The sequence below is a fragment of the Vanacampus margaritifer genome, chromosome 5, assembly GCF_051991255.1.
Source record: "Vanacampus margaritifer isolate UIUO_Vmar chromosome 5, RoL_Vmar_1.0, whole genome shotgun sequence".
Classification (NCBI taxonomy): Eukaryota; Metazoa; Chordata; class Actinopteri; order Syngnathiformes; family Syngnathidae; genus Vanacampus; species Vanacampus margaritifer.
In genome coordinates this window covers 9308017-9331600 of record NC_135436.1, presented here as the reverse complement: position 1 = coordinate 9331600, position 23584 = coordinate 9308017, and the positions used below count along the sequence as shown (strand labels likewise).

Genomic DNA, 23584 nt, shown 5'->3' with positions numbered 1-23584 from the left:
GCGGGTTTACAAAAGCACAACTGCTCCTCGCCAGTGTCTTTTCAGCGGACTCCCAGCATTCTTATATATCTTGAAAAAGTATTACAACGTCTCCTTTGCCCCCAAGCCCCTTTCTCTCCCCCCCCCCCCCCCAGTATAAGATAAGACTTTCAAAGGAATCATATTAACACATTTGCTTTACCCCAGACAAATGGCCCATTGGTGTGGGAATAGAGGAAGCTCCCCCAAACATCATTTAAACACTCACCCAGCTCTACTGAAGAAATTAAAACAGTTATGACTAAATCTAAACAGTTATAACTAAATCAAAACAGAAGACTGTCAACAATATATAAAAATTTGATTAATAAAAATATGTTGATTTTACACAGATTTATTTGTTCAACACACTGAACATTAAACATACAAATAAATAAATAACAAAAACAAGTAAATTATGCCTTTTCATGGACTAACATAGCATTAACATAGAATGCGACACAGTTGGTTGTTGATTTTTTTTTAACTACTGAAAGTTTATAATAATAAAGTTAGGTTTGTGTGAATGCCACATGTGTAAGCTCTAAGATGATTTTGAAATTATGTTTTTATCTGCTTCAGGAGCTGAGATATCAATTATTGAGGAGGCATTGACAATATTGTTGAATATCCAGGATTCGGGAGGCTGGGGGGTAGGACTGCCGGTAACTTAAATTTCAACAGGTAAGCTGATTCAAAATTAGATGTGAAGGAAACTCAACTCAGACCTAGTTCACATGACATGCAAATTGAGGGAGTGGTTAATTAATTGAATTTTCTGTTGTCAAATGGGAGTCAAATGGATAGCGCGTGAGAGCTGACTTAAGGTAAAGACAACCTCAACCAAACATTTTATGCATACCAGTGGGAAAATGTCTTCCACAAGCCCGATTACAGAGGTTTGGTTGCAAATCTGTCCCTTTTGAACAGAGGTCAACAACGTTTCATCATCATAGAGCCATTTTGAATGTCTCTCAGAGAAAATAACGCTGGAGGCCACAAAACCCTTTTGACCACTAAAGTGAGGGTAAAACTACATTTATTGTTTGGTTTTATTTGTACCTAATTTGTAATAAATAAATAAATACATAATAATAATAATAATAATAATAATAATAATAATAGGGGTATGAATTGCCTACTAACTGGCGATTCAATTTGTATCACTATTCATAGGTACTGATTAGATACCGATTAATCCTGATACGAATCTATAAATTTATTATTGCGATTGTTTTTTTTTTTACTCAAATTTAGAAAATAATAATCAATAAACTTGTACATGTACACTGGAAGATTTGTATGGAAATGTATTTGTTTATCAAAAAATTCAGGCTTATAACTGAGCCACTGCATTTAACAAAAAGGTTGCAGTCTGTTTCATGTTTGAACCGCACTGAAATAAAAATATTAAGGCTTAATGTTCCATTAATATAACATTCTTCCATGCTTAATGTGTGAATCCTAACCCTAAGTAAGACGTTTTGTTGAATATTTCCTTAAAAATCGATTCGGCCGCATATCAAATCGATTCAAGAATTGCGCGCTGTAATATCGCGATATATTGCCGAATCGATTTTTTCTAACACCCCTAAGTAATAATAATAATAAACTGTAATGTTGCATTCATTTATGAAATCAATGAACTGTTACAGAGAACACGTTTCATTTCTGCATTTCACTTAACAATATAAAATGTATATTTGCAAAATAATAGTTAATTAAAATATTTATTTGACCTGGTTAATGGGATTTTTGGCAACATGGCAAGTTTATGCCAGTGATTTCGGGTCAACTCATTCTCGCTTATATGCGTTCTTGCACCCAGTACCCTGCACTGTTAACTCGAATAAGTTAGCAGAACTAAAAAAAAAAGTGAGGTAATCGGTTGCTTTACTTTTTTTGAGTTGTTGCCTCACTTTTTTTTAGTTGATCAACTCAAAAGTTAAAGTTTTGCAGAACTTGAATGGTTTGATTACACCAAGTTATTTTTTTTGATACATGGTTACTTAGAAGCTTTCTGTTACAGCAACTCCATTATTCTCACTTACTAACTTATAAATGTTATAAAACCACTGGATTAAGTTAACAGAAGTCCAAACCATAAGTACACTGAGTGTCCTCACGAGAATCCTGGGGCCTATCCCAGGGCTGTCTTCGGGAAGTAGGTGGTGTACAACTTGAACTGGTTGCCAGCCAATCGCAGGGCACACACAGACAATCTAGGGACAATTCAGTGTTCAATTAACATACCATGCATATTTTTTAGAATGTGGGAGGGAGTACCCGGAGAAAACCCACGCACAAACGCAGAGAACATGCAACCTTCAGCCAGGAAGGCCAGAGGGCCGGATTGGATCTCACAACCTTTGGACTAGGAGGCAGACATGTTAACCAGTTGGCCACCACCGCCTGCTATGAGCATATGTTTATAATTTAACATAAATTACTATTCATTTATTTAAACCAGATAGGAAACGGAGAACAAATTATCATATACGATGTCAACTAAAGGGCTAAAATAAAATTACAAATTAATAAGTAAAATCAATTATGAAACATCAGCTAATTTATGTTTTTAAGTTACCCAAAAACTAGTATAGTTCAATTTAATCAAAACTTTTTTAGTACAAATTAGTCATAAAAGCATACAAAGTTACACCAATTTAAAAAAGTTAAGTTAGTAGTAGTTTTCATAAATCTTTTGAGTATTGTGTACTTAATCCATATGATTATTTTTAACGCTCGGGTTTACAGTGTGGTGCATGTTGTTTACAAACATTATAAAAAGGTCTCCATCATTAAATTATACATTAAATGTTCACACAATGACCGGTTCTAGTTCTACCGCACGCATGATCCAACTGGTACGGGAACGGTAGAGTCAGGTCCCCCGCCTACTGCCCGAAGCCAGCTGGGATAGGCTCCAGCACCCCCGCGACCCTTGTGGGGAAAAAGCGGCCAAGAAAATGGATTGATGGAATAATGTTCAACAGTGCCGAAATGCGCATTTCTTGCATTTAAATGACACACTCTGTACAAATGTCACTTTATTGTATTCATTGATTTTTACATGATTTACAAGGACAATGTATATTGTGATAATAAAATAAAATATCCAATGTAAAAAAAATCTAAAACTTAAAACAACTAAGAAGTTTAAATGAAATGAAAATCATTCATAACAATATTAATGTCTTAAGTAAAAAAAAAAGAAGAAAAGAAGCATCAGCTCAGATATCGATCATTACGAACATGACAAGAAGCACCTGCAGGGAAAATATATGGCATCTTGATTGACAGTCAGCGGACAAACAGTTCATCAATATATCAATCCATCAGTCAGACTGGAAAGTCATTTGCAGAGTTGACATCAGACCAGAAAGGTGATGGAATCAAGAAAAGTTGGGGAGTTGTTAAAAAGTACAAGTGCCAGGGAAAATACAGATTCAAATCCATTCTAACAATCAACTCAACATAAGGGTGTAACCATTATAACATAGGAGAAGAAGTTTGTGAACAGGTATGTGACAGTTAACTTGAGACACATCCGATCGTAGGACATTTCTGTGCACAAAAATGTCTTTAAAGAGTCCAAAAGCTTGTTTGTGGATCAAAGCTGAGTATGCTATTGGCTGAAACAGAAGAAGAGCGTCAAAATAACCTAATTGTCTTGCATCCACAGCGGACACGTGAACCAAGTCTGTTCTGAACAAGAATTCTCCTTTGAAAAACAAACAATGGCTATATTAACGTGAAAAATCAATTATTCTAAGTTGCTCTCCTATTTTTCTCTCTAAATGTCTGCATTTGCGAGAGGCTTCAAATGACAAAATTATGTCAGCAGTCACATTCACATAAATATAGCACCCGTGCATGTTGTGCAAAAAGCCGGCAGAAAACCCGGTCACGGAAATATAGCCACTGAAATGTAAGAAAGTTTGCATGCATTTATGAACTTGGGAAATCCTCCATCCTGCCGAGCCTGAGAGACAAGACTCGTATTGGGCCCAGCACAGAAATCTAACAAAATCATCATGCTATGAAATATATTCTTTACAGGTGTTATTTATTATATATATATATATATATATATATATATATATATATACAGTATATAAAAAGTCAATCTTTCTGTTCCCATATTTTGATTTGACATTCTTTGGCGACATGCACCACCAGCCAGCAGCCGAGCATTATTCTTGCCACATATGGGAGCAAATTACGATTCACAAATACACAACTGAGGTCCATACTAGGGGGTCTAAAGTGCATCGTGTGCCATTCGTTTCTTCACAGAGTCGTTCATGGGAAGCATCTAACGGGGCAGAGGCTGCTCTCTCAGCTCGGGCATTCGAAGTCATTTGGACGGATGGAAGTAAAAGATGGAGGGCGAAGAGGTGAGACACATCCTGTGTAGTCTTCCATCATTTGCACATACAGCATGAGGCACTCTTTTGAAGTGCCTCTGTGAGTTGATGCCAAACAGGACACATCTTCAGATCGTCATCACAAAACATTTGCAACTATTTGGATTCTATTGCTCATATTCAGACTTGATTGTACAGTTATCCCTTTCATCATCTGAGTGGTGAGCGTAAATGAGTTGTTTTTACAGAGAGGATTCACATCAATACAAATGGAACGAAAACCAAGGAAATATGCAGCCAAGTGATTCCAGGTGCTTTTTTTCTGCATTCTAATTTTTCAATTATGAAATTGAGTACTTTGAAAAAGTAAACGTGTGTATGTTGCCTGACAGACATTGTGCTGGCCTAGCATCTCACAGAGGCGCTTATTCGCTACAGCTAAGCCACACGAGCAAATGGTGTGGTTGCTCCATCCACCGCCACACCGCGTCAACCTTGACACATGCAGCATCTTTTTCCATATCTGATTTTCTTTAACACGCCATTTTTGTAACATATAATCAACAACGATTTGACAATATCCTGCAAAACATGTCAAAGAAAAAGAGCAAATGTTTAAAGTTGGATCTAATGTGGTGGTGGTGATACAAAGTACCCAGCAGAGGCGGCAGTTTGAAACATTTTCATCCACTGCATGATGTCACCACTGATTTGCTACCAATTCTGCTGTCTGTGGAATATTTTAATGCCCTCACTCGACATGTCTATTATACGTGAAAATGGACTCCAACTTTTATATTACGTCTGAGCACACCAGTCCCAAAGCAAAGTCCTCATGGTTATATATTTACGTATTTAATCTTCTCTTAAATCTGCGCACTTTCCTTTCGGCTGTGCTGTTCTACGTCCCAATTCTTTTAACGGGAGCAAAAACAATGCAAAATATGATTTGGATCAAATGTCAAGTTGAACGGGGATATCTCATCACCACCAGTCTGTTAACAGCTTACTGTACATCAGTGATGCATTTGTACCACCAGGGAACTTGAAATGATGTGCGTGTGTTTGTGTGAATCCACTTTCTCACAGAGTTCAATGTCAGTGATGGTGAAACTGTGCACTTGTGCAGGAAACGCAGTTAGCCAGTAATGACTGTGTATGTGAACGTGTGCATGTTCCAACCCAGAGAGGCACAACAGCAACAGTTTGCAGTTCCTACAAGAGGCGAGTGACCTCTGCCACTCCTGCCTAGTCTCTTTTCTTCTCGTCCTCCGTGCGGTTCAACTGATCGAGTTTGTGGACGTCGTCCGCGTCTAGACGAAAGCCTCGATCTTGTTGCTGTTTTCCAGCTTGACGAAAATCTTTGGGTCGTCATCGCGCTCGTCTCTGAGGCGCTGGAGGTGTCGGCTGTGACACAGCAGGTAGAAGGGCAGGCAAAATCCCAGCATGCTCAGCACCAAGAGGCCCACGTTCACCTGAAGACAACATCAAGTTGTCACACGTGCCATGGATTATAAAACTAAAATCAACCACCCACTCTAGTGATCATCCTATACTGTATTTGTCTATGGGTTTGCTTACCCATAAGGGGTCTCCCTGCAGCGGTTCCACCATGGCCATGAATAGAGGCTGCTGGAGCAGGGCGAACAGAGCGCTGATCAGAGACTGCATGCCTGTCAGGCTGCCGAATTGAGAGGATGGGTACCTGCGGGGAAACGACAACATCATGGTTAGTAGGGTGTTCGATAGGGGTGAGAAGTTTGGGAACGATGATCTTTTCCAAACCAGCAAGATTGAGATAAAGGTAGCACCCAGGTCATAGATCACCTACAGGTAGCGAGACAAACGATGGAGGAGCATTAGTGATTATGATCGCATCCCCCAAAAAAGAAAGAAAGAAAAAAAGCACCATCTAATCAGATGTAATGCAAAATCAATTTCCTGATGTATTATTTTGATTGATGCTGCAAGAGAGGAATTAAATAATTGTAGACCTAAATCATTACTAGTAGGGATGTTCGGCACTTTTTTTTTAGACCGATACCGTTACTCAAATCTTCAGTACTCACCGATACCAAGTGCCGATACCTTTAGTACTTATGATTCATACAATTTCCCCCCAAAAACAATGACATATCTTTTTTAAAAAGACCTATATATCCCAATTATAGCAAATTTCCTTAAAATTATTTGAAATTTATGGCAATTATATTTTTTCAATTTCAAGTCATTTTGCATAAAGCACCCAATAAAAGGAATTAAAATAAATAAATAAATAAAATTAAATTATCCAGTGGCAAGGGGGAAAAAAAGTCCCAATCTAAATATGTGGTTGTACAACTTCTTTTTAAGGAATACAGTAAAGTGCAAAGAACTCAAGTAATTTTGGAATATCTACCATGTTATGAATTCCTCAAGCTTTTTAGTGTGTGATGTTTAATAACATCTTGTTTTGAAATCCATGCTTTTAATTTGGAAGGCTGCTTTATATTTCCGTTTCCTGTTTCACGTTCTCCGCTGTTCATCTCTAAACTAAACTAAGAGTGTAAGAGCCTTTTTTTTTTTTAACTGTTTGCAAAGCATACTTTGCAAAATATTGACATTTATCAAGAAATTGTAATATTTAAAATAAAATGATTAAATACAGAGGATAAAGGTTTGAGGTTAAAATATTTATATTATATTTACCTCTATAGCTAATACTTTTAGATACAGATGGAATCTGAAGAGATCGTTGGTCAGCCGTCGAGTGAATGCAACCCTAGCTTCAACGTGATGGGCTATTATCACATACAGGCCTATTACACTACAAATAACATCACTGTGTGAAGGCTGTGGCCTTCACACGTTATTCCTTTTTTTCCCATTGTTTGGCATCTATCTACTTCCACATAATTCATCCGATTCTCGTCGTTCCAATTTTAACATATTTCAAATATTTAGGCCATTCTTGCTTCCATTTGTCTTATTCCAAATAGCACAGCACGACCTAAGCAAGAAATAAGAGTCATGCTAGTCAAGAAATCACTTTCCTGGTTTCATAATTTTGCTTTGAAAGAAACAGCAATATTAGCATAGTACGAATTCAGAACAAATTGTGGTGAACCGCGCGTGGCTATGTAAAAGCAGCCTGGAATGGAGTATTTGTCAATACGAATAATAAAGTTATTTCAGTAATAATGGATGGCATCCTTTTTATTTTTAAATATATTTACAGAGTGAGTCATACTAGTGTATAAAAAACAAAAAAGTAAACTATATACAATGTTTTGAGTGTTTTGGCACACACAATAATTATAACAAAGTATTTACGAATACAAATAGATCACAAAATTGTAGATTTAAAATCACTGTCATTGTAATTACCTTTAATATTAAACATGGAAAATGCAATATAAAAATTATATGAGGCACAATGCATATTAATGGACAATTGCCGGTAAACATGCCAGATTATAGCTGTCATAGTTTAAATCTGCAGCCCCTTGTCAGGTTGATGTAACACTTTATATACAAAATCAATTTCAAAATAGGGTTAAGTCAGACACATACAATACAGGTACACAGATCATTCGTTCATTCAGCGGTAGACATGATCTTTGCACCATCATTCATCTCTGCTATTCTCACCAGCACACTTGTGCCTCTTAGCTTTAGCCTTACTTAGGAATCTTTGACCACAAACGGCGCAGGTAAAAGGCTTCTCTCCAGTGTGGGTTCTTGTGTGTATTTTTAAGCTTCCCTTCTCAGCAAAATTTTGACCACAAACTGAGCAGGCAAAAGGCTTTTCTCCAGTGTGGGTTCTTGTGTGTATTTTTAAGCTTCCCTTCTCAGCAAAATTTTGACCACAAACTGAGCAGGCAAAAGGCTTTTCTCCAGTGTGGGTTCTTATGTGTATTTTTAAGCTTCCCTTCTCAGCAAAATTTTGACCACAAACTGAGCAGGCAAAAGGCTTTTCTCCAGTGTGGGTTCTTGTGTGTATTTTTAAGCTTCCCTTCTGAGCAAATTTTTTACCACAAACTGAACAGGCAAAAGGCTTCTCCCCAGTGTGGATTTTCATGTGGCTTGCTAAGCTTTCCCTGTGAGTTTTTTTTTTACCACAAACTGAACAGGCAAACGGCTTCTCTCCAGTGTGGATTCTCATGTGTCTTTTTAAGCTTCCCTTGTGAGAAAAATTTTGACCACAAACTGAGCAGGCAAAAGGCTTCTCCCCAGTGTGGATTCTCATGTGGCTTGCTAAGTTTTGCTTCTGAACAAAATTTTGACCACAAACTGAGCAGGCAAAAGGATTCTCTCCAGTGTGGGTTCCTATGTGGCTTGCTAAGTATCCCTTCTCAACAAATTTTTGACCACAAACTGAGCAGGCAAAAGGCTTCTCTCCAGTGTGGATTCTTGTGTGTCTTCTTAAGTTATACTTCTTAGCAAAATTCTGACCACAAACTAAGCAGGTAAAAGGCTTCTCTCCAGTGTGGGTTCTTGTATGTATTTTTAAGTGTTCCCTCTGAGCAAAATTCTGACCACAAACTAAGCAGGTAAAAGGCTTCTCTCCAGTGTGGGTTCTTGTGTGTATTATTAAGATTTCCTTGCGAGCAAATTTTTGACCACAAACTGAGCAAGAAAAAGGCTTCTCTCCAGTGTGGGTTCTTGTGTGTATTTTTAAGATTTTCTTGTGAGCAAATTTTTTACCACAAACTGAACATGCAAAAGGTTTGTCACCAGTGTGGCTGATCATATGTCTTCTCAATAGAGACTGGCTGCCAAAAGTTTGACCACATTGACAGCATTTCCACCTTGTGCTGGCAGCGTGACTTGTCACATCACCGTCAGACTGTTCATAGTCATCGGTTTGAGGAGAGTGTAACGTGTCTTCACCATCTGATATTCGAGCTAACATGCTGTCTGCTGGTGATCCTCCACGGTGGTCCTCGTCATCTTCTGTTGTTTGTTGTCTTGAGTTGCTGCTTGGAGACTCCGCCCCTTTGTTCTCTTCATATTGACATTCATCTTCACTCTTCAAATGGACACCAGTCACGGGCAACTCTGTGAAATGCTCCTCCTCTTTAATGTATGGCGGCAGCTGCTCCTCTTTTTTTATATTGGGAGGCTGTGGCTGCTCCTCTTCTTTAACTTGAAGAGGCTCCAAGTCGTCCTCCTCTTTCACGCCAGGGAACTCTGGCTCCTGCCGCTCAGGACAAAGATATTTTTCACTGACGTCTGCGGGACACAAGATACACATGGTTTGGTAAAGACTGTTTATTGTGATGTTATGTATTTTATATTTACGAGTATCACATGGGCCACACGAGTGAAAGAGTAACAAAGCTGGCAAATGTTACGTATCTGTATTTTGTTCCAGAAATCACTCAACGTTACTCTGTAACTCCTGTAACACTGATTGTTCCGCACATAAATATAGAAAATATTTCAAGTTGTGAAATCTGGCATTCATTGACAAAAAGCTAACAAATGCAAATGCAAAGAAGAACAAATAAAGCCAGGGGAGAGAAATCAATTTGGCCAACAGTCAGTGTATGTCAAACCTAAATGGGTATTTTTAATCATTGCAATGGGCTTAGTGTCAATGTGCCATTAGCATAAATATGTGGCTATATGTAATATATTAGCTAATTCTATGCTAAGAAAAAAATTTTTTGGGTTGTTTTTTACTTGGTTAAAATCAATGGTCCAACTAGTCACTTCTGTTTACAATATCAAATTATCTACTAGGCTTCCATCCTCCATTCTAGTTGTTGGTATGTCAACGAATCAAAAATAAAGAATAAACCTGCTTATTTATATAATTCTTATAGCATTTACCATCAAAAATAGGAGCACCTATTCTTATCTGGTACATGTACCAAAGCGACTTGAGAAAAACTGTAAACGTAAGGTAAAAAGTGCCCGGATGAAGGATCCTTTCAAAATAGACATATTGTTGAAAAGTATTGATTAAATAAGTGACAAACCTGCTCTGTTCAACACAACTCGTGGCTGCTTGCAAAAAGCGTCCATCAGTTGACGTAGTCGCTCATTCTCTTCGTACTTGACTTTCGTTATTGCCAACATTTTCACACGATATTCACGACACTTTTCGGTCACATTTGACGTCTGTTGAGCCAATATGTCGATAACAAACGCGTCTCCTTTTTTTCAGCGGCAAGCTAAGCTAAGATAAGATAAGCTAAACAAGGCCGAAAGATTTTGACAAAAACTGTGTGATACGAATGTAAGCAGACACAAAATGGAGCAGTTTGGCTTCAATAGAGTAGTGACGGACGCACAGTGTCGATGTGTAAGTTCGTATAGTACGAATTCAGAATGAATTATTATGAATTATAGTGAACCGCGTGTGGCTACGTAAAAACAGCCTGGAATGGAGTATTGGTCACGTGAAATCTATTCTACGGCAACACCAGTTGGACAAATCTCGTGTCACGGGGTGGGGCATAATTTATATAAACGTTTGAGTCTATGTTCATTTGGAGAATACATCTTTAAAAATATTTTCATTTGGACGAATAAGAAACATGTTTAGGCCCTGTACAGTGTTGTTGTAAACTCGACATCTTAATTGTAGTATTAATTGCTACTAAACACTAAACTGACTGAAATACAGATATTTTGACAAATTTATGTCTACACGCACCAATGATGTGTGATGGTGACGACCCTGAATGTTGAACTAGTGAACACTCAAAAGCAATTGAATTCTTAGATTCTCTATTTAGTCCAGATTTTATCCAACATGTCAACTGTACCACTCATTCATATGGCAACACATTGGACCTTGTTTTTACAAAAGGTGTCAATGCTGGCCTCTCATATCCTGCAGGTCCCTGTCTCTGACCACTTTTGTGTGTTTTTTAATCTTATCTTTCGATGCGCTGAAATACGCTGTGGGCCAAACCCGCACTGTTTTCGTTATATAAACAACAACACACAGTTCCTTTTAGCTCACCCTCCCTCTGTTTGTTAAACTTGACTCCATCTCCACTATGGGTATTATGTCTCCAGACCAGACCCAGTCTGGAGACATAATACGAGAAATAATACGATCAATTTCCCGGTTGGCCGACAGGGGACGCTGTTTATTTCAGACCGCGGGTTAATTTCAAAATCAGCAAATAAAGTGCTTTTATTATTGTTTGCATTTAATAACTAAATACTTGTCCATGATGTTCATTGTTCGGTTTCTTCTTTTACCACTACTACTTCGACTACATTTCTATATACAGGTAAATAAAATGCTGATGCCTTATCCCCACCTAGTGACAGGAAGCAGACCTTTTCTATCAGCCCTCTACCGGATTCAAGCCACATGTGGATTTTTACGTCCTGTTGATATAGTTGCATCAACCAAAATTAGCCTAATGGCATACCAACATAATTTGACTTTTAACGGAGGGATCAATAAATGTGCAAATTCAGCTAATACTTTTAGATACAGATGGAATCTGAAGAGATCGTTGGTCAGCCGTCGAGTTAGTGCAACCCTAGCTTCAACGTGATGGGCTATAATTGCATACAGGTCTATCACACTACAAATAACATCAGCCTTCACACGTTGTTCCTTTTTCTTTTTATTCCTCCCATTGTTTGGCATCTATCTACTTCCACATAATTCATCCGATTCTCGTCGTTCCAATTTGAACAAATTTCAAATATTTAGGCCATTTTTGCTTCCATTTTTCCTATTCCAATTATATTACTATTAGTAATAGTGAAAACAAACCCCCTTTTAAGGTATCAATGTATTGTTTCTGTAAAGGCCCAGAATCTGGACACATGATTAAGTGCGATGCGGAAAATTGTACTTACAAACCATTTGATTGGTTTCACTTCAAATATGTCAAGTTGAAGAGTGACCCAGAAGGAAAGTGGTACGGGAAGGAACACTTTCTCCAAAGTTTGCAGGACTTCAAACGTAAATAATTGATACAGCTGTGTGACAGCTTTTGTGTGGTTATCAGAAATGACTGCTTGAAGGAGAGAAAATAAATAAAAATAAAAACATGTTGCAGTTTTCTCAGCATCACAAGAAACCTAAGCTTCACTGATGAACATTGGGGAGGCGAAACATGTTTAAAATTTCATCCACTCCTGAGTAGGACGGTGACGTAGAATAGACACTAAAAAGTTGGTCCTTTATATAAAACTACATTCATTAAAAAAAAAAAAAAGCAATTTGCTTTCCAATTATTTGTAAATTGACACGTAGTTTTTTTCACTTTGTACAGCCATTACTTTTATTATTTATTTTAACATATTGGACATTGATATTTGTGTTTAACGCACAATAACAATGGATATTATTCTTGGGCCTGAAAATTGATATTAACATAAAAAAAAAAAAAATTAAGTAAAAAAATAAGCTGAATTGATAATCATATCTTCCTAGAAAAATATGAGATGCAAAAAAAGTATGGCAAACCTCGGTCTGCCAAGATCACGTCTCCATGGGTGATGTTGTCCATAAATTTACAATTAGCAGTCAGATACTTATCACTCACGTGGTATTAAATTAACAGTTCCGTGGTAACACGGCAATCAAATATTTGGCAGTGTTGTGATGTTTATAGCTTGACCATGTTTGAGCTCTTGCTCTCATACTGGATGGTCTGTCAATAAATATCTCAAAGCAATCTATGATGCATGTCCTGCCAAAATATTTTGTCAATACCAAAGGCATAGTGGCCTGTAGCTAATATAATGCTGTAATGCTACAAATAAGATGTTCAAGGTGTCTATGAATACTGTGGACACACCTAATCTGTAGGACAGATAAATAATAGGCATATTAAGACAAAGTTGCATCAACGTCATAATGAGCTTTTGAAATTTGTTCAAGATACAATTCTTGTTTTCTGATATCTCTGGGGAAATGAGGTTAAATACAGCCCTTAAAGTATGGAAGCTAGGAAGTCCTGTGTAGTATTTCACTTTGTTGCGGTCCTTGAAATCTTCAGGATTGTTTGCCTTCATTTTCTGTATAACATTCTTTGCACTTTGATTTTCTTTTTTTAATTTCATAAATTATTTTTTAAGTCTTGCATTTTGAGTCTGTACCACCTCTAATTCATTAGAAACTGCACATGGAAACACATCACACACCTCTTCTGTACTGTATTATCTGCTGTGGATTCCTAATGGCTTAACTCCAGTAGAGTCATTGCAGCCTCTGTCTTTTCCATTTTTGCTTTTCTGTTTTGGAGTCGCTTGTGACGCTGGACAAACATTGAGGGCGGTGCGCTTCATGGACTGTAGCCCAAGTCTTTATTGGGTACCCAGTCTGGATCAGTTTCATCCCAAGGATGAAGTTAACCTGTTAATAAAAGATCAAAATTGTAGAAGCATGAGACACTAGACATCACGCACTAAACATTTTGTTGCAGTAATTCATGAGTGAATGAGTTCATGATTCATCAATTAAAATTTTATTATAAAATCAATGTGGACTGCATGTTAAATATATACATAGCTAAAGCCCTTTACCCCATACAGTATGTCTGCCCAGGATGCTATGTAATAGAAACTGTATTCATTACTTTGATATTAATTCATATGTGAATTCAAGTAAGATTTTTATAGCCAGTCATATTTACAAAAAATAATAATGGAAATTTACTCCGGACAGAAAAATTAATGAAAATGAAATGAAAAAAAAATGCAGCACAGCACGACCTAAGAAAGAAATAAGAGTCATGCTCGTCAAGAAATCACTTTCCTGGTTTCATAATTTTGCTTCGAAAGAAACAGCAAAATCAGCAAAGCATGGTTCTCTTCGTTTTCGAGATAGCCTCGCCGGCTACGTGCAGGGCAGCGGCGGCATGCTAGCCACAACAAAAGACCGTGTATTATTAATTTTAATTTAATTTGTATTTTTTAAGGGCAGCGTAGTGATAGAAGACTATCTTTGTCTTCTGCGTGTTCGTGTTGTTCGGGTAGAGAGACTGGTGATTTTCTGAATACAGACTGGAGATCGGTGAACAGGACCTTCGAAGGATTTATATTACAGAATATTCTGGACACGAGCGGGTTTACAAAAGCACAGCTGCTCCTCGCTTGTGTGTGTTTTCAGCGGGCTCCTATCATTCTTATACTATCTCCCCCCAGGAAACAGCCCCCAGTCCTGAGTTCAATACACATGATGACAGCCGGAAGAAAACAGCCCCCAAATCCTTTTTTTGAGTGCCAAAAACGTTAAATAACGTTTAGTAAAATCCTACGGAGGAACGCCAAAGACGTTAAAAGACGTTCAGCAATTTTTTTTGTTTTTTTTTGGAAACGGGTGGAGGAAAGCCTTGGCCAGCTGTGCTGAAAGCATCAAGAAGATCTAGTTAGTATAATGCCTATTTTTGGCCCCTAGATGGGAGCGATGACTCTCTTTGGACAAGATTGGGTAGGCGACAGTAGAAGACGTGAGGCGGAGCTAGAGTGTTGAGGGGACAATGACTGAGGAAGCCATAATGGCGACCGGTTGCAAGCAGCTCATGCTTGAGCATTTTTTTCAAAGATGAAAAGCATCGACCAATGCTAAAGAGCACATTGAGGATGACGATGATGATGATGGTGTCTCCGAGGTTGACGCCGAAGTTGGAAGCGTTGACGCGGCGGCTATGATCACGTCATAAAGCCTAACCGGCTAGCGATGCTTACACCGGAAAACGCGGAGCACAACCAAGGACGCTCTGTCGGAGGTTCAATCGGACGACGAAGAGTGCCCCGAGTCCAATGCATATTCGTCGGAGGAGTGGGTACAGTCTGATCACGGAGAAGACACTGGTTATGGACTACGATGCCACCATGAATGGAGCGGATAAGATGGATCAACCACCCGGTATAGGAACTGAAGGACATGAGGAAGCCAGACATAACACCACCGTAACGTCACCGTATCATGATCCTGAGAGTAGACTTGATGGCAACATGGCCAAACACACACTGCAGTATATACTTGCTATTCCCCGGAAAAAAAAGTCAGCAAAAAAGTGGAGCGTCTGCAATCGCAGTGAAACTAATCTGTTGTGCAAATCCAGCTGCATCTCCTTGCACGCAGGGGAGTGTTACAAAAAAAACCAACCTGTATTTGAAACATCCACACAATTGTAAATAGTACCACGGTTGCACACATTTGTAAATAGTTTGCGAAATTGTTTCGTCAAATTGTTACACTGTTGAATGTAAATAAACGTATTTTGCTATCAAAAAACACATTTTCATTGTTGGTGGTAGTGTTTTACAGAGGTAAAGCACTGTTTAGGTGTTTGTGGCATCATTCATGGGAAAAAAAGGTGTCAAATTCACTAAAGTGCATGAAATAATATCGTTTCACAAAAAGCTTGATTTCTCCGTATGTTTCAAAACAGAGCATTTGGGTGAAACTAACCATTTTCTATTGTTGATTACTAAAAAACGGAATAAGGTAGAAACAAACTTTTTTTTCTGATGAAAGATGAGAGTCCAATCTTTCATTTGGTAGTATGTGTGTTTCCATAGTCCAAACACAAAATTTTCTGTGGACCTTGAAAGATCAGTCAAAATGCTTAAATCAGCTGGCACTGACGGCATCCCTTTTCTGAAAACGTCTGGCAGTCAAAGAGTTAATATTTCTATTCATTCGCTCAACTTGTCCTTGGGATGGGGGATAATACACTGAACCAAATGTGTTTTAATCCCAATGTCTTTTCTACTGCTTGTAGATGTTTGTTTTTGGTATGGGGACCATTGTCTGATCAAAGTTTTCTAGGAAACCCATGTGATGGTATGTAATGATTAATCAAATGTTTTATCACGATATTTGCTGTTTCAGATTTGCATTGATATGCCTCTGGCCATCCTAAAAAGGAATCCACTATTACCAGCAAATATCTATATCCTGACACTGGTTTTATCATGTCAGTGAAATCCATCGAAATCACCTGCCGTCCGGATCGTGAGTGCCCTGTGGAGGTTTAGATGTAGGCATACTGTTATACCTATTGCAAACACTGCAGTCCTGCAGTTCACTTTTAACAATCTGTCTCATGAAAGGATGCCACCAGGTGTGTAGTCGTCTCAATGTTTCTTCTACACTAACATGGCATATTTCATGGGCTTCAGAAATTAGATTTTTCAATTGTTTCTGAGATGGAATACATTTACCTTCTTTCCGCCATATACCTGCTTCATCTTTTTCTCCCCCTTTGGACATCCACATGCTTTTCTCTTCTGGACATGCTTTTTCCTGCCACAGCTTAACTGTTTCTGTGGTTACTTCTTGTCCTTCTCCTAATTCACTTTCGCTCACCATCAATTGTAATGTTGGGCTGTAGCCCGGCGCTTTCTTTGCCGCTCTGTCTGCCAAATAATTTCCTGCTGACACAAAATCATTCTTTTTTGAGTGTCCTTTACATTTTATCACAGCTACTGCTTTAGGCAGTAATAAGGCGTCTAAGAATATGTGACAGGTTTCTCATTCCATTTTCATTAACTAATTGTCTGAAAGAATAAGTCAGTTCTGCAAAATCCGGAACATGATGTCTGGAATAGTTGCAAAGACCCAGAAAAGCCAACATTTGTTTGACATTTGTCGGTTTGAGATGGTGCAAGATGACATCTGTGTGTGACGGAGACATACCTGTTCCATGTCTCGAGACGAGGCGACCCAAGAAAGAAACCTGAGGTCGGGCAATTTGGAGTTTGCCTCTGGAGCAATTCAAACCTACCGAAGCCAGATGGCTCAAAAGGAGCTGTGTATTGTAATGATTACATGAATTTTGTAATCTATTGCGTTGTTCAAATAAATTATAAATGAGATCGATGAAGAAGTTTCTTGCAAGTTTTTTATTTCAAAAGATTTTGAAGACACACAGGAACCAATGCAAAATGTATCTAATAATTATTAAATCAGTGACGTCTCACTTACAGTATCACAATTCCACAGATCAAATTTATTCAGCAACTTTGCACATCACTCCTCCAAAAAATAAAATAACCACAGACAAACACAAATATCTCCAAAGTGCACAGATCTCACAAAATAAAATACACCGTTACTTCGTCGAATAATAAGTTATATCTAGATCTACCGATTTCTTCGCGAAACGGCTAAACACAACAAAAATAACAAACAACAAAAACAAACATAGCCGTCCACTTCAACCTGTCCTTAATGCTGTCTCACTCACAGCAGCGCCAAATCCAACGTGACGGTACTTCCGTAAACAAGACCGTAACCACGTACGTATAGTTCAAATGTCGTAGGAAAAGGACTTTGCGTCCCTTTGTAACCAAAAAACGACTTTAAACCCCACTAATACTTGTTCACTCAGATCTCATATACAATTTAGCCAATTCAGAAGACGAACACCAGCTGTAGCGATCCCAAACAGACAGAATTTCTCTACGTGGATAAATGTCTCCACTTACCGTTCAATTAATATGGCACCAGAAAGTCAAAGAATCGTCTGGGTCACCACTTTGTAATGATTACATGGATATGGTAATCTATTGCGTTGTTCAAATAAATTATAAATGAGATCGATGAAGAAGTTTCTTGCAAGTTTTTTATTTCAAAAGCTTTTGAAGACACACAGGAACCTCCTCACTGCAAAAGGTGATCGCTGCCCAGAGTGTGTCGGGATGATAATCTTGTAGCATCTTTATACAACAATTCTTAGATTCAGCCCCGCCTATGCTCTCCTTTGAACCTCTAGGAGAGATGTGACACAAAATAGTACTTCCCGACCAAAGTATTTGATGTAGAGAGATTCTGGTCCCTATACATTTTTTATGACAGGACGAGTTGAGGAGCAGAGCGCTTGGCACCTCAATCTTTCCTGATAAACAGAAACCTTTTGGCCCCCTTCTGTTGTTCCGGGAACAGACTTCAAACAAAGATGAGATCAAAAGCAATCCTTATCACTAGTGATGGCAAAATGAAGCTTCATGAAGCACTTGTGATTTTTTTTAAGTCCCCTAGATGGTGCTCTTGGTTGGAAGATGCAGTGGAAATTTAATACATTTCCATTGCACTAGCCTTTATATTTAAACCAAGAGCACCATCTAGGGGACTTAAAAAAAATCACAAGTGCTTCATGAAGCTTCATTTTGCCATCACTACTTATCACATCCTTTCCTAAACATCTGGTGACATATGTTCATTCTACTTCTACTCATGTATAATTAAATTGAAACAGTTAAAATATAAATTGAAACAGTTAAATGTCAACAATCCATCAATTGAACTTGAAAGAGTTCAAAACAGACATTTAAACCTTAAAAAACAATTTTTAGAGAAAAATTCCAGCGGGATCTTCTTCTGATGTCACGACCGCGGGCATTACTGGAGAAACCACGGATTCCACCATCATACAAGAAGTCTTATTTCGTACATCCTGTTTTTCAATAGCTGCGGTAATAATTATTTGGCAAAGAGAACGAATACATGGAATACAACAACAACCGCATGTAGTTAAAAACGCAGCAAATACAGCAACAGAAATCAAAATTGAGGAAACTAAAGTTTTATAGTGGCCAAAAACATGCATCCAATTGTCCCATACCAAAGTGTCTATACCAGAATGCTCTTTCATTTTTTTATTAAGTGTCCAGAGTCCTTCAATTGCGACAGTTAAACTACCATCTGGTGCCATATTATTTGGAATAAATGTACAACATTGATCTCCAAACATTGAGCAAACTCCGCCCCTTTCTGCCAGCAACATATCTAGGGCAATACGATTTTGAAATGCCATCAAAGATGTTGCAGCTAACTGGATGTTAACAGCCTCAAAACTAGATTGAGTCCAATTTCCTAGCCTTTGAACATTATAATGTACATAATTCATTCTATCTACGTTTTTGTTAATTGTACACCACCAGCAAATTAGAGATTCAAATCCTGAAGCTATTTGATCAGCCAGTTTGTATTCATCCGGAAACCCTCTACTCCAATTGCATCTATGTAGGTAGGAACATTTTGCTCTTGCCAAGAAGATCGTTTGACTCTGTGAAAAGGAAAAGATTTTGGTTTCCAAGTATCAATCATTTGTAAAAGGTTATCAACAGATGTGGGGAAAACTTGTACTGGCAGAAGGAGGGTAATGAGAGCACAATATCCTTGCACATTAATCGGTAACTTATCAAATATTCGGTCAGCCCCGCACCACCACCAAATGTCCGCTCTGGATTGCGGTTGACATTTCCGTCCAACATCTATCGATGAAATGCAGTGAGTGATGTGATTTAATTTTCCCAATTTTTCCCCAGTGCCTGTCAGTTTAATACATGAAAAATTACCCTCCGCAACTTTATTTGAAAATATTGGATCAGTTGTCTGCCAATTTACGAGCGGATACACCTTGTCCCATCTTGAGCATTTAACATTGGGGACAGTTTTATTGATAATTGATAATCCTCTATTTTAGCAGGGATTATTCGCAATAAAGGTCGAGGTCCCACGCACACTACACAGTTATTTCCAGAGGCATGCGCTGCTTCGTTTGCCAGCAGTAGCCAATTATTACTGCCGCCGGACAATCCTGTTGTAGCCCGAAACAACTCAACTACACCATCAATTGATACACTAACAGCTTCTACCCCAGTTTCCCTTGCATATTTAGTCATTTTTGGTTCTTCTAACTTACTCATAGTTTTATCTACACAAACTAAAATTGGAAAATAGGGATCAGCTCCGGAGAACCATGCCCATAACAATAGACCAAAACAGGAGGTATTATTTAAAGTTACATTAGGTGGCCACATATTTCCATCAGGAAGAGCAAATGTCAATTCGAGTTGACCTCCCATTTTACGTAGCGTTACCCTTTTGCTAAAGAAAATTGCCTCCACGCTTGATCCCGGTGGCCAGTATCGTCCGCTTTGGGTGGTCACAAAAGCACTCCAGTCTAGTCGTAAAACATGTCCTGTCAAATACCACCAATATTTAACCCAAAGACTACCTTTTGTTTGCCTCCCACTTTTAAATCCCTTCAAAGATTTAATCAGAATTTTAAAAGTGGTATTTGTGTTTGGGGCAAGTGTCAAAGCAATTGAGTTATTATACGTCCAGGATATGATCCAGGGAATGTGTGGGGATTTACTATCTCGTTTAACACGATGTATTGCAGTTACATTAAAATTTGCATCTAAAGGCTTCCAAAAGTACCAGAATGACATAAGAATCAACATGAGCAAAAATGTCGCAATGTAGCAGCTGGTGGCGTGTTCTCTCTTCAAAGCCATCTCGTGATGTATTCTTTGAATGACAAGGGCGTTTGTCAGCTGTTTTTTTTTTTAAGGGGCGTTTTCAGTTTAGCAACCCTTGGCAACTGCCAGAGATCCAGGATTGGTCACTGGGATTATCTTCCCAAAATGTGACCCTAATTGCGGAATAATGCTTCGAAAAAGCACTTGACATCAATCTCCTTGAACAGCAGCCTCCTCGAACAGCAGCTGGATACTGGGAGCAGGCGTGGTTCTCCAGTTGAACCTGTCAGATGGCTCCCCCTGGTGGAGGCGTCGAAACAGAACCAGCGGGCCTTGTGGATGTCACATGAAACCAGGTGTCGCCTTTCTTATGCAAGCGCACTGCACAAGACGTTCTCTCCGTGATTCTGAACGGTCCAGTCCACCTAGGAGCACACCATTTTCGTTTAGTAACTTTTAACCACACATATTCACAATTATTTATTTCTGAAGAAACATCTGGTTGTTTATTTGTTAGCTTGGAGAATGTAGATACTATCTGTTTAAATACTGGAGGTCCTGCAATTTGCGACTCTCCCAGCGGAACCTTAGGAGCCGGAAATGGTCTGTTTTTGTGACCTTCAAACGGAGTCCAACCTTTAGCTGAATTTAATGACATTCGTACATTCATTAATGCAATAGGAAGAGCTTGTAGCCAGTTTAATTTTGATGAGGCCAGTGCTTTAGCCAATTTTTCTTTAATATTTCTATTCATTCATTCAACTTGTCCTTGAGATTGAGGATGATATACAGAACCAAATGTATGTTTTAGTCCTAATGCTTTTTCCACTTCCTGTACATGTTTGTTTCTGAAATGGGTTCCATTGTCTGACCTATTTTTTCTGGGAAACCCATGTGATGGTATGTAATGATTAATCAAATATTTCACCATGACATCTGCTGTTTCAGATTTGCAGTGATATGCTTCCGGCCATCCTGAAAATGAATCTACTATCACCAATAAATATCAGTAACCTTCCACTGGCTTTAACATGCCAGTAAAATCCATTGAAATGACTTGTCCCGGAGCAGTCACTTCTGGATCGTGAGTGCCAGGAGGAGGTTTAGATGTAGGCATACTGTTGAATTTATTACAAACAGTGCAATCCTGTAGTTCACTTTTGACAATTTGCCTCATGTAAGGATGTGGCCAGTTACTTAGTCGTCTTAATGTTTCGTCTACACCAACATGGCATATTCCATGGGCTTCAGAAATTAGAATTTTTAATTGTTTCTGTGATGGGATATATTTACCTTTTCTTCTCCAAATACCTTCCCCATCCTGTTCAGCACCTCTTGAAATCCAAACGCTTTTTTTCTCCGGGCTGGCTTTCTCCTGCCACAGTTTGATCGTTTGGGGATTTATCTCTTCTCCATCTCCCAATTCACCTTCGCTCACCATCAATTGAAGTGTTGTCTGGTAGCCCGCTGCCTGTTTAGCGGCCTTATCAGCGGAATAATTTCCTACTGAGACAAATTCATTATTTTTTGACTGTCCCTTGCATTTTATCACAGCTACTGCTTTGGGCATTGAGACTAACTTATAATTCTATATTTATTTAATTCAACATGGACTGTTTGTGTGCATATCTCCCTTCGCGATGATACACACAGACAGACCAGTAATTCCCCCATCTGAAAACAGATCGATAATTTTTCAGACCAGTATATAAAAAACTGCAGTAGTAAACAAATTGTTGCTTTAAAAAGAGGGGATTTTTTTTTTAAATTTTACCAGTAATAGAGGAATAAAAGAATTTTGTCCTCTTTGCGTGTTCCAAAAATGAGGATAGGTTTGATGCAAGAAAAATACACCTTTGCAAAAATGATTTTTAATCAATCAGAGATCTCTGGAGACAGATAACAGCTTCAGATTTCATCACTTAAAGAACGTGGGATTTCAGAGCGTCAAATGTGCTCTTCTACGTGTACAATAACTTCTTATAGTTAAAAAGACCTCCTCCTTTTCATTTGTAGACTAAACATACTCTCTGGTACTTTTCCGTGAGCAGATGGCGTAAACAAGGTCAGGTGGATGTTTTTGAGACAGAATGTGTTATATAGTTGAAGGATTTTCCCATAGCAAAATCTCACAAACAAGTTGAACCAAATTTACGGTGGCCGTGACTGATGAAGAAAGTAAAGAGTGTGTGTGTGTGTTATTTCAAAGCAAATTTTGTTTTCAAGACCGAAATGTGTTTTCGCACAAAGCGCTGAGAAGGAACTTTTTTAGACTAAATAGTATGTCCCAGCTTAAGGCCAGACCATACGAGGTCGACATCATCTGCTCTGCTCAGGACACAAAACATTTCGACAAGGTTAATGTGAAGAATTAAAATGTTCATAATGTGTAACAATAGTTGATATATGAAATTAGGTATTAAAAATGTTATAATATCTTTCACCAGCAAATTCGCCCATGAGTCCCAACTCAGTTGTTTAAATTTCAAAAGAGAAATGGGCAAAATATTAGAAGACCAAATTCAACAAACCTCAAATAACGGAAAATATAATAATTAAGATTGAAATTAATTTTATCCTACCCTTATTCCCATAAGCTGTTTTCAATTTCCGAAACCACACGAAATTTACCAGTATTTTCTTTTCTACTATAAAAATATAAATATTGTAGCTTAGGCCCATAAATTTACAAAGAACCCCCGTTTTCAGCCAACCATCAATTATTATTAAGATATGAAGTCGCCCTTCATTTATCATTAATATTGCGGCACCCAAACGGAGTGGGGTATTAATTTTAAAAAGTTATTAGAGCCACTTTAGACAGGCCCACATCAGTTGGGTCAATACACCACAGTGCAGCAGTTTAGTTTAGTTTTGTAGTTTTAACAGGTCACCATCAAGCTTGCTAGTCTCCCCTTGTTGATGTCGGTCCAAAAGCTGATTGTTCTAAAACAGACATGGAGACAAACAAATCATATTAAATCAAATAGGCATCAAGAGTTTTAGAA

At 38.2% G+C, this 23584-nt stretch overlaps 1 protein-coding gene across 1 annotated transcript; it reads right to left on the bottom strand.

Annotated features, from left to right (window-relative positions):
- Window positions 1-3050: 3050 nt before the first annotated feature.
- LOC144052346 (uncharacterized) lies at window positions 3051-10789 on the bottom strand. Its single transcript, XM_077566315.1, has 3 exons — window positions 10355-10789; window positions 5970-9602; window positions 3051-5863 (listed from the first exon to the last, which is right to left on the bottom strand). The coding sequence occupies exons 1-2, from the start codon at window positions 10452-10454 to the stop codon at window positions 7996-7998; spliced, it is 1707 nt and encodes a 568-aa protein (XP_077422441.1). The 5' UTR covers window positions 10455-10789; the 3' UTR covers window positions 3051-5863; window positions 5970-7995.
- Window positions 10790-23584: the final 12795 nt, after the last annotated feature.